General features: G+C 46.1%; 1 protein-coding gene across 1 annotated transcript in view; it reads left to right on the top strand.

The window, feature by feature from the left end:
- The window catches only part of LOC115832529 (putative uncharacterized protein encoded by LINC00269), an 87,847-nt gene extending 76,307 nt beyond the window's left edge, over nt 1-11,540 (top strand). The window contains exon 5 of the mRNA XM_030804182.1: nt 11,415-11,540. Coding sequence (XP_030660042.1) covers nt 11,415-11,540 — 126 coding nt within the window. The remainder of the gene's footprint in view (nt 1-11,414) is intronic.
- The last annotated feature ends 1,221 nt before the right edge of the window (nt 11,541-12,761 follow it).

Below are 12,761 nucleotides of genomic sequence, written 5' to 3'. Positions count from 1 at the left end.
CTCCGAGGGAAGTAGCAGCCATTCCCTTCTAAGTAATCTTCACCAGCTACAAGAGGGATGACCCCACGACCCCTGTTGATCCTGTTACCCAAGGTCAGCTCACATATCATTAAAAAGAGTCCGTTTCAAATAATGGGCACTTTCCCCTACAGACCCAATATTCTTTTGCCATTAGCATCATGTGTTATTCAGAATCCTCTGGGCTTACTGGAATTTCTCTGAAGCATTTCAGATTCCTTGGGAATAATTTTAAAGCATTAGAATTTCAAATAACGGCTTCAGGAGAAAGTGACCTGTATCTGGCTCTCCTCCCCCAGCCCCAGTCTTGTGCCACCTAAAACAGCTTGGCCTGCCATCCTGAAGCCGGCTGTCAAGTCTCATCTGAGGAAGGACAACCAGATCAGCTGCTCTCCCCTCCCCCTGTTCCCCACATCAAAGCCAAAGAAACAGCTAGCTGGGTTGTTTAAGCAGGGCTGTGTGGACCTGGCTCTCACTAGCTCACCAGAACACACACTGTGCAGATTTCTTCCCAACTCTGTGTTCAGTGACACCTCTTTTATAGCTTGAAGTTAGCCACAGTGGGAGTATTTACACCATGGAAATCGGCAAGCACGACAGGTCAGGATTTCTCCCACCCTCCCCCACCTCCACCCCTTCCTCCACCCCCAGAGCCTGTTGTTAGCACTTACCAGCACACCAGTTTATTTGACAACTAGCTGCAGCTTTTTTTCACCTCTGCTTCATCAACAACGATAAATGGAAACTCAAACAGCCCATAATTTTTACCTTGTGGCAAGTACAGTAAAACTTCCATGGATTTCTACAAATTAATAAAGCATGATCTCTCCTGTTGACAGCTTGGGCCGCCCACCTTTTATCAAGCTCTGTCTTCTAGAACCATCTCTCATTTCATCCATTAAGGCACTTCCTAAGCCTCAAAATGTGCAATAAAACAAATTGGTCTTTATTGCTGTTTCTCTCCAGGCCCCCTTGAAATTACATTTTCCAGTCTATAGCAATCTCCTTCGCCCCGAGGAAGCCTGTGAGGAGAACACCAGGTTTGATCAAGTTTCACTCTGTTTTCATTTGCAGTCTTGCATGGACTCAACGTTCAAGAACTACTTTACTTTTATGTCTCTTAAAAACCTCCAAGTTTTTGTAAGGGCTTGCCTCATGCACATCAGGAGGCTCCATTGTGTGATGAATTCCTGGGCTCTGTGACTCTTTTGGTATTAGGCAGGCATGTTCCTTTGTGCAAATCAAGGGCACTGAGGAAGCTTTCGTGTATTCCTAAACTTGGAGTCTACACCTGGGGCTAAGCCAATGCAGAATGTCAGGTGTCCATTCTCACCACAAAGAAATAGGAGCACCAAGTAATTAACAAGCAGGAGGTCAGAGCTGAGTTAGCTGCTAACCTGATTGTCCTTAAAACTTCATTTGTGCCTAATGTAACCAGAGGCCTCAGTCCTCTCTACTAGTGAATCCTCAAACTCTCAGCCTGTTGGGCCATTTTGATGTGATCAGTGCTTATCTAAAAGCAGAATGTCTCCTTTTGCCTGCTGAAGTTCTGATGTTTAGTCTTCCCCATAGCTGTTAAGAAGCAAAGTGGTCTTTGGCCCTCTGCTGCCCCTCTCCCAAAGGCCCTCCTTTCCCGCTTTCTGCCCCCTGTGACCCCTCTCCACACGTTCCTCACTGGTGTTACCTAATCTCTACTAGGTATTAGCCCATGAAGGCGTGAGCTCATGCCTCTTAATGAGAAACTCCTGATGACCAAAAGGCCTCCACAGCCCAGGAATGGGTCTCAGCAGGTGGACTCTGGTCACTGGACAGGCAGGTGAAATGGAGAAAAAGAGGGAAATGGAGGAGCCGGGGACTTCCCCATGCCTCAGCCCCTGCACCCTAAGTGAACACCTGCTCCAGCTCCATGTGTGGTCTGCCCAGCAGAAGATGTCACGTGGTGAGAATTATTTAAATCCTAGAGGGGAAGAAACAGAGTGGGCACTTAGCTCACCAGAGCCACCATTCCTTCAGGCTCAGGGGTCAGGAGGAAATCCATAGGACCATCTTCTTCAACATTTTTCCAACTTGCAAGTTGTGGATCAGGCCAGCTATGACCTCATGTCCAACCGGTAGGCAGAAGGGCAATAGCTGGGTTGCAGAGACGGTAAGGGCAGCTGGGGTGTGTGTACGTGCATGCACATGTATATACGTGAGTGAATGTGCTTGGGCACTTAGGCAGGGAGCATGTGGCAGGCATGATCCAACAGGACTGAGCTGATGGGTAGATGAAAAGAGACAAGAAAAGGTCACTCACTCCCCCGGTGAATCACCAGAAGTTCCTCCAACTGCGTCACCAACAGAACAAGGTTAGAAACCTCTAATACAGTGAAAGCCACAGCGAAATGATTCTAAGCCTTGCTGGAAACCAGCTTTTTAGTAAAACCTCGTGTACTCATTTGTCTCTGAACAGTATCCAGGACCCATTTTTTCCATTCAAAGAATTTTCAAACCCATTTCCTTTTGCAAACATCATTTGAATGGATGCATCATGTGCATATTATGTGGTTCAGGGTCTGGAGGCAGTGCTGTGTGTGTGTGTGTGTGTGTGTGTGTGTGTGTGAAATCACAATGCTTAGCCTTTTTCTATGTTAGCGGAAACCTTTTAGGGGCATAAGTACACAAGCCAAGTCCCAGTTTGGCAGCCCTGAGAAACAGCTTAGCACCATGATGTACCCACCCAGCTCAATTTTGCACCACCAGAAAAAAACAGCTCTGTAGCTTGGCACTGAGCTTTGGGATGAAAGCAGGAATTTTCTGACCCACAGAACAACCTCAGAACCACTATGCCAAGTACTCAGCAGAGAAAGAAGATATGGAAACGCAGTTGATCATCCTCAGTTGTTAAAAAATATTAGAGTTCTGAAGGCCAAAAGAACAATCTGGGCCCTAAGTACTCATTGCTGTTGTTAGATGATTTACAGAGCTTAGATAACATAGAGTTTTAGTTTTTTAACAGCTCTGGCCCAGGGCTGTGGGAATCTTCTGTCCATGGTGGTTATATCTAGAGTCACCCATGCTAGATGTGCAAGGGATTTCAAAAACTATGTACACCACATTGATTGTCCCCAGGAAAGAAAAGGAGGACAATTAGGAGGGCAATCAAAGGGCTCCTGGGTGCGAGCATCATTCTATTTCTCGACGTGGGTGGTATTGATACCCAAAGACCTCAGTGTTTGCTTTGTAGAGAATCACATGCTCTGTGCACATTCCTGTATCCATGTTATTTTTTAAAGTTTTTTTTTTTTTAAGAATTGTTTAGTCCCATCCCTTCTGCTATGGACTGAATTGTGTCTCCCCAAAATGCATCAGTTGACGCCCTAATGCCCAGTGTGATTGTATTTAGAGATAGGGCTTTGTTTTAGCCCATTCAGGCTCCTATAACAAAATACTTTATACTAGGTCACTTATAAACAACAGAAACTTATTTTCTCATGGTTCTGGAGGCTGGGAAGTTCAAGGTCAAGGCACCAGCAGTCAGCCTCTGGAGGGCTTACTCTCTGCTTCATAGATGGCACCTGGCTGCATCCTCCCAGGGTGGAAGAGACAAACAGGCTCCCTTAGGCCTCTTTTATAAGGGCGCTAATCTGAATCATGAGGGCTCTGCCCTCTCTAAAGGCCCCACTTTTGAATACTATTGCATTGGGGATCTGGTTTTAACATTTGAATTTTGGTGGGACACAAACATTTGGAGCATAGCAGGCATTTAGGAGGTAATTAAGGTTAAATGAGAGCAGAGCCCTGATCCTGCAGACTTAGTGCCCTTATAAGAAGAAACGCCAGAGAGCTTTCTCTCTGGGTGTGTGCATGCTCAGAGGAAATGTTATGTGAGGGCAAAGCAGCTGTCTACAAGCCAAGAAGAGAGAGAGAGAGCCTTCACCAGAAACCAAACCTTGCTGGACCTGATCTTGGACTTTTCAGCCCACAGAACTGTGAAAAAATACATTTCTGTTGTCCAAGCCACCCAGTATGTGGTTTTTGTTATAGCAGCCCAAGCTAAGATACATTCACATTGCAAAAGGGCAAACCGAGACCCACACAACCAAGTTTAAAAAGCAGATAGAGGGTTGGAACTGGCATCCTCATTACCAGTTTAGTTCTCTGTCCACTGTTATTTAGCAGTTAATCCATGGCCTGCTATGTTGCATGGGCCCGTTGCATATTTTCAAATGGACTGTAAACCGTCACTAAGGACTATATCTCATGCTTCCTATCGCTCATAGGCTCCTGCACGTACAAGCACACACATACACACACACAGTGCTAAGATCATGGTGGATGCTGGCCTGTAAACCAAGCTGACCATCTATTACTCACGCTGGTTAACACAAAAAAAAATCCTGTGGTAGGCAAGCCCCGAACTCATGCATTCAAGTTTGCTCTCTTATATTCTCATTGTCTAGTCTCCTGCCTTAAATATCTGGTCGTGGCTCCTTTGGTTTGGGGATCTACAGGTTCCTGCTTTGTCCCCCTTGCTACTAGCTCCCGTGGGCATCCTTGGTGCTATTGGAGAGAAGCTACTCACAGTAACCCAGGCCCCCCAGTCTAGCCAAGAGTCATTCATTTTCATGATTTGGTGTGGAAGGAGGGTAGAGGGAAGAGGGGAGGGGATTTGGTCATTGACGGATCAATATTTGGGAACTGATCAGACTCAGAAATGAAGCTAAGCTGAACAATGTCAAAGCCAATTGAGTAAAATGTCCAAGATACTGGTCGCTGGGTAAATCTTGAAAGGATTCTGCCAGCTACAAAAATGAGAAAACACAACATAGATTGCTTAAGAAAGCAAGAAAAAAATGGAGGGTGAGATGGGAATTAGGAGAAGTTGACTGACTCACAGAACGTCAATGTCTACCGGACACGCTGTCAGCTGAGGACAGGAGAGGGGTCGAATAGGACTGACAGATGACAGTCAAGACTTGCTCCCCTGACTTAGACCTTCTCGCACTGACTTCATTCCTCACCTGTCCCCGCAACTGGGGAGCTGAGCTGAGTGAACTAAAAGGTCTCTCTAGCCCTCAGGGCCTCTTAACCCTCCTAAGAAAATAAAACCATGAATGTCACAGGCAACCATGAAAATGTACATTCCTAGAGAAAAGTTTTGCCCTGGTATGGAGGGCTTCATGCCCCATCAAGGATGAATTTCCGGAGAGCCAAAAAAGATTTATTTATGTAAAACTCAGGACGAAACTAGCTGCTAAGATACTCGGGATTTTGCTAGGGAAATAGTCTTGTATTAGCCACCAGTCAGGCTTTTCTGAATTTGGGCTTTCTTACACAGGTGACCTCTGCCTAAGAAGGTCACCCAGGCTCCTAGAAGTTTTTAACAGAGTCTAAATGCTAGCTTTTACATGTTAGTTTTTGCACGCATATTCAGCATTTTAAAATGGCTCTAGTCCCTTAAAATGTCAGGCAAACAGAATCCAGGAGTTCACGCCTGATCTCCACAGAGCCAAAAAATAAGGGCCCAACTTTGGCCTGTGCTCCAACGTAAAATTCAGCTTCAATATTGACATTCTAGATTGCTACTTCTACTGTTTTCTTAGCAATGAAATCCACAAACCTTCCATTTCTGAACCTTTGCCCAGTTTGGAGAGCTGAGCCATCAAACTGAATTTTATCTTGTGAGGGTTAACAAGTTTGAGTCCAAATATAGCAGTCCTATATACCTATCAAGATTTATTATCTATTTACGGCCACATTTGCACTGACGGAGTTTTAACAGCCTCTGTGTTACCAGAAACCATGCAGACCCAGATACTGTGGTTTTGACATTGTTGATACTGAAAAGAAATACCTTATTCCTTCAATGTTCCTCTGGAATGAAGTTACCACATATGAATCTGTTTCTTATAAGTTTAGAGCTTGCTAAGTGTGATGAGGAGTCACATCCAGCCCGCTGGTTTACAAAGGAGGAAGCAAGCTCAATGTCACATCTTGTTGGTGAACAAGGGCAACCAGAACCTTGGTCCAGAGCACCTCGCACCACACATATTGCTCACTCCGCCTGTCACGTGAAGTGCAGAGAAGGATGTGTCCCGGGGTGTGTGCTGCACAGCAGCCATACTCATAGTTCCGTGCAGGCAGAGGAGGATCATGAAGATTGGCCTCCTGCCATGCCCACGAGCACCCAATAGCCTTATCAGGAATATTAGCAGTTCTACCCAGAAGTACCATTCAGCATCCTGTAGATTGCCTGGCCTAGGGGACAACCCTAGCTTGATGGATTGGTGCCCAATGTCCATTGGTACCCAACAACAGTCCTACCGTCTCTCTTGCATGCCTCTGTGAGTTGTAGAGGCTAGAAAGCTAAAAACTACATTTCCCAGACTCCCCTGCATCTCAGTATGGCTGTGATTTCATCTCAGCCAATCAGATGCAAGCAAGTGTGATGAGGAAAGTGGAAGTAAGGCTGAAGTAATGATTCTGTTGACTCTCCCTGCTGATAAGAATGGGCTTGGAGCATTTAGCCTCTCAGCAGCAGGTGTTAGTGTCCGGCTTTGTGAGTGTCAGTGAGCAGGGGCACCCATTTTGCTGGTGTGGATCATAGTGGATGTGGGCTTGTTCTGGAGCTGGTGGAAGCAGTAGTGGCCTCCTGCCCAGGGTGCCTTCTGGACTTCAGGAGCCAGTGGTTTCCTTGTCGCAGAAGAGCCCGCATGTTCCCGGGTGGTCAGTTCTGCACTCTAGATTTGGGATTTCTTCTTGAATGGTCAGCCTGAGTCTCTTTCTTCAGCCTCAGAACAATTTTACAAGCCATTTGCCACTTTGGGGGAAAAAAAATCAAAATAAAACCCTACTTGCTTAAACAATGTGAGTTGATTCTGTTCTCTGTAACTGAAACTTGAATGATACATCTAGAGAAGGCCTGAACTAGATCCACCCCCATATACTGAGCACTCACCACGAGCCAGGACCACATGTTGGCAATCTACATGATTCTCATTTAATCCTCACAGATGGGGAAAAAAAGGAGAAAGTCAAATTGGTGAAAAACCTCCCAAAATCCCACAGCAGTCAGTAGCTAGTGCAGGAGAAAGTGAGGTGCATCTTGATTTCCAGCCTGGTTCTGGGAACATCATTAAAAGTTCTGAAGTGATGGAGTGCAGGGACCTGAGCCAGGACTCACAACCCCAACTCTGCTGCTTATTAGAAAATGGCTGAACTTCTTTGGACCTTGGTTTTCTTGCCTGTAAAGTAAGGCTGTAATAGTCCATACCCTGTAGGACTGCTGTGAAGATTAAGTAAGTTCATATACATAAGACGCTGATCCATGGCAAATGTGAGAGAACCATTTGCTTTTGCTAAGAATTTCCCCCAGCAAAAGGAGGAAATAGCACTTGAAGAAGTGACCATAAGGTGGTCTACTGACCTTTTCTGATGTCTTTAGAAAAGATGCCAGACTGACCAATACCTTGCCAATATTAACAGATTCAGGTAGCAGCTGCAGAGGCAGCTGCAGTGTGACAATAAGACCATAAACTTGGAGTCTCTGGACCTGGGTGTGACTCCCAGTTCTCTGTCTTCGTAGCATGCTGGCCTTGACCCTGTCCTTTAAAATATTTGATTCCTCATTTCTTTGTAAAGTTTCACACTGCTGTCCAGCTCCCAGGCTGTTAGATGAAATGAGAAGGAAGGTTCAGCACAGCTCCAGGAAGAGCGCTCCACTCACCAGCCTTCTTTTGGTTGAAGTAAGAAAGCTCCATTTAACGTAAATCAGGCCACAAGCGAAATGCACTGATTGGTGGACTTTGAAGAGTCATGCGTGGAGCATGGGAAGTGCAGAGATGAAGCTAGAATCTCTCTCCTGGTCTCCAGTCTCTACCAAGGTTTCTACATCAGCACATTTTCCCTCACTACAAACTAGCTCAGAGCTGCAGTCACCAGAAAGAAACTGGCTTTGATGTTCTCTCCAGCCAAGAGTAGCCAATGACTTCCCTTTGCTAGGGACTGGCGGGTCTCCCAGGACATGAAATTTTTAGTGCTAAAATTGGGACAGTCCTGGGCAAATTGGGAGAAGTTGGTCATCCTACTGTGTTCTCACATTCAAAGGTAAGGACTGATTGGTCCAGCTTGGGTCAGAGGCCACCCAATACCAACTCACCAGTAGTGCAGGTTATGTAAGAACATGTTAGCTCATGCAGTAGCTATGTAGATGTGGGATGGGAGGTGTCCCCAGGATAATGAGGGAGAGGGACATCAGGAAGAAAATCCCATCAATGTCACCTTGGTCCCAGAGTAGAGACTCAATGAAGGGTCCTATATTCTTTAACATACAACAGCCTCATTAGTGTGCCTCTATAAGACAATGGGAAGGAACTCAATGGAATCTCTGTGACTCCAGAAAAATTGGAATGGATTTGCATATAATATTTGGGTTTCAAAGTCAGAGCATGAAATAAACATCATATTTAGTCCAAATACCTACCTACCTCTAAGCCTTGTCATCTCACTCAGCACGGGATGCCCCATTAAGAGAGCTGAGCAGGGATGGCAGCCAGGTGGGGACGCGCAGGTTCTCACCTTCCATTGCAAAGTCACTTTGAGACATGGATCCATTAAATAAAAGGTGGTAGACATAGCCCTTTCTCCCTTGCCCAGAAGTTGCAGATAATATGGTGTTTTCAGATGCTGGGAGGTTATGAAACATATTTAAAAGATTAAGGCTCTTTGACCTAAGAAGGACAAACAGAAGTGTTAAATAGCACTAAACTTTCAAAAGCAAAGATCATTTAGGTGGATGCCATGGAGCATTTATCCTCCACAAAACAAAGAGCTTTTTTTTATTGTTTGGTCTTTCATAAAGAATTTCCAATAGTGATTTTGTATCATCTGTCAGAACAAGTCATCACAGCCAATGACTCTATACAAACAGTTGTGACAATGAAAAGCCCATTTTGCCTGGCTGAAGGCAGTCCTGTCTAAACCTGCCTGTCCTCCAGGCAGCAGCACCCACTGTAGACATCCAGGGCAACAAAGAGGAAGTTTCAATAGCAGAAGGCAGAACTGAACGGTAAAGCAACACCAAAGATTCTTTTCTGAACAGCAGCTGTAGAACCAGACAACTCCCCCAGGCTCTAAAGTGTGGCTGACCTGACAATTTTAGAGAAATTTTTGAAGGGATTACTTTTTTTTTTTTTTTTTAATACAGAGTCTCACTCTTTTCACCCAGGCTGGAATGAAGTGGTGTGATCTCAGCTCACTGCAACCTCTGCCCCCTGGGTTCAAGTGATTCTCCTGCCTCAGCCTCCCGAGTAGCTAGGATTACAGGTGCCCACCACCACACCCAGCTAATTTTTGTATTTTTAGTAGAGATGGGGGTTTCACCACGTTGGCCAGGCTGGTCTCGAACTCCTGACCTCAGGCGATCCACCTTGGCCTCCCAAAGTGCTAGGATTATACTGTGCCCAGCCTTTTGAAGGGAATTTACACCTAGGATTGACTTTTGCTCTTCAACCCCAGTTTACCTGAACCAGTCAGGAGGAGGTGCCCGCAAGCTCCTACTTATCCCCAGCTTTGATCTGTTGGCCCTATCTGGAATCTGACTCCAGTGACACCTATAACCTCATTATAGCTTCATGTCAAATGAAAACTGTGCCTTCTGCACCTTATGCAGCTTTTTCAGGGACATCTTGACCCTCTCAAAATTTCCAGACCACCATCCCCCCACTGTCAGGTAAATGGGTTTGTTCCACCCTTTACCCCCACCTATTTCTGTCCCAAGCTGCCCATGAGGTCATTCCACCTCTCCTCCTCTCTGCCCTCAGCCCCACTATGGCCTTGTAAGCAGCTTTCTCTGCATGGGGACCAGCCTCCTTGTGTTAGTCTGTTTTGCGTTGCTATAAAGGAATACCTGAGGCTGGGTAATTTACAAAAGAAAGATATTTACTGGGCTCACAATTCTGCAAATTGTACAAGCACGGTACCAGCATCTGCTCAGCTTCTGATGAGGCCTCGAGAATTTTTTACTCATGGTAGAAGGGGAAGGGAGAGCAGGCACATCACATGGAGAGAGGAGCGAGAGAGCTGCCAGGCTCTTTTAAACAACCAGCTCTCATGTGAACTAATAAACTCACTCATTACCACAAGGATGGCACCAAGACATTCACGAGGGATCCACCCCCATGACCCAAGCACCTCCCACCAAGCCCACCTCCAACATTGGGGATCACATGTCACGATGAGATTTGGAGGCGACAAACATCTACTCCTACACCTGCTTGCTCCAATCCTTGACCACCCATTTCCACTGACCTGATTCTCCACTCCCATTCAGCTATCCCGTGGCCTTCACTGCAGAGTGCCCCACCTCTGAAATCACAGATTCAGATATTTGTCTTTCAGATCACTGCCTCTCTTCCCTCTGGCTTGGTCTTTCAGTGACTCCCAATACTCCACTTATTTGTCCTGTTTTCTGTTCACTCACCCCCTCCCTCCCTATCTTTACTTTCCATATTCGACATGGGTTTATTCAAACTTTCTCCTACCAACATCCTAAATCCCTTGCCCATTATTCTTCCATGGCTGTCACTCAGTGAAACTTGAATACCACATCTACTCAATGCTTCATCTTCACCACGTGCACCCAGGATTGTTGAGTAAAGGCCACATTCAAACAGATCAGTGTCACCCTGCAGTCACATCCACAAACACCACCTGGGCCTTTCATTCTGCCTGGCACTCCGGTTGTATCTATCTCCTTGGTCAGTTCAACTTTCCATTCTCCATAATAATAATTTCTAACTGGCATTGTGTTCAAACATCCTCCCTACTCTCCACCCTCCTCATTTTCAGCAGGTAACGGAGAAACGAGTATCCTTTGTTAGAGGGAAGTGTCCCAAATGTCCACCACTTCTCCAAAGCTGCCCATTCTTCACTCCTTCCCTCCTACCAAAAGAGAGACGGCACAGTCCTCCTGTCCAAGGGGAACATCTTCACCCAAGTTCTAGAGCCAACTCCTCCCCATCTTAGAAGCCCCTTGCTGTCAGCTCATCACCCTATACCTGCATCTGTGTCCTCACCCTGGATCCTCAACCTCCCTTTCTCTAATGACTCTTTCTGTCAGCATTTAAGCCCCTCAAGTATCTTACATCTTAAAACAAACTCTTCCCTCCCTCCCTTGCCACTGCCAGCCACCATCATATCTGTAGCCTCCCTCATGGCCAGACTTTTTTTTTTTTTTTTAAAGACAGAGTCTCGGTCTTGTTGCCCAGGCTGGAGTGCAACGGCGCAATCTCGGCTCACTGCAACCTCTGCCTCCTGGGTTCAAGCGATTCTCCTGCCTCAGCCTCCCGAGTAGCTGGGATTACAGGCGCCCACCACCATGCCCAGCTAATTTTTTTGTATTTTTAGTAGAGACGGGGTTTTGCCATGTTGGTCAGGCTGGTCTCGGACTCCTGACCTCAGGTGATCCGCCTGCCTCGGCCTCCCAAAGTGCTGGAATCTCAGGCATGAGCCACCGCGCCCAGCCAAGCCAGACTTCTTAAATGGGAACTTGTTTCCCGAGCAGAAGAGAAAGAAGCCTGATACCTAAGACTACATATTACATATGATACCATTTACATGGAATTTCTAGAAAGGGCAACATTATAGAAACAAAAAGCAGATCAGTGGTTGCCTGGGGCCATAGGAGAGTGGAATTGACAGAGAATGGACCCAGGAAACTTTTGAGGGTTATGGGAATGTTATAAACCTGGATTGTGCTAATGGCTGGACAACTTATAAATTCATGAATACTCATCAAACTGTATATTTACAATGGGTGAATTATTTGATATGTAAACTATATCTTAGTAACAGTGTGTGTGTATAATTTTTTTTCTTTTTTGAGACACTTGAGAGACTTGCTCTGTCACCCAGGCTGGAGTGCAGTGATGCGATCTCAGCTCACTGCAAGCTCCACCTCCCGGGTTCATACCATTCTCCTGCCTCAGCCTCCCAAGTAGTTGGGACTACGGTGCCCGCCACCATGCCTGGCTAATTTTTTTGTATTTTTAGTAGAGAGGGGGTTTCACCATGTTAGCCAGGATGGTCTCAATCTCCTGACCTCATGATCCCCCGGCCTGGGCCTCCCAAAGTGCTGGGATTACAGGCGTGAGCCACCATACCCGACCATTTTTTTTTTCTTTTTTTGCTGAGATGGAGTCTTGCTCTGTTGCCCAGGCTGGAATGCAAGGGTGCAATCTCAGCTCACTGCAACCTCCACCTCCGGGGTTCAAGCAATTCTCTTGCCTCAGCCTCCCAAGTACCTGGGATTAAAGGCACCTGCCACCATGCCTGGCTAATTTTTGTATTTTTCAGTACAGATGGGGTTTCTCACCATGTTGGTCAGGCTGGTCTCGAACTCTTAACCTCAGGTGATCCACCCGCCTCGGCCTTCCAAAGTGCTGGGATTACAGGAGTGAGCCACCGCGTCTGGTGTGTGTAATAATTTTTTAAGTCAGAAAGCAGAAGGAAAGGGAACCTCAAAAGCTTAGACCTGAGAGGACCAGACTGGGGCATGAACAAGGAGTCTGAGTGCCCTTGATACTGGATAGATTCCCAGGTTGGGCAAAAGGGAGTTAGAAGGCAAGTTAACTGAGACAATTGTGGGTCCTTAAGGAAGAATCCCAAACCACACTCCCATACACACATACTCTAAGAAATGAGTGTAGAGGAAAGATGAGAAAATCTAAGAATGATTATTGGAACCCTGTGTGGAAGAACCG

Source organism: Nomascus leucogenys, chromosome 3, assembly GCF_006542625.1.
Source record: "Nomascus leucogenys isolate Asia chromosome 3, Asia_NLE_v1, whole genome shotgun sequence".
NCBI lineage: Eukaryota > Metazoa > Chordata > Mammalia > Primates > Hylobatidae > Nomascus > Nomascus leucogenys.
The sequence above is the reverse complement of the archived record's forward strand: the minus strand, read 5'-3'. Positions and strand labels throughout refer to the sequence as shown.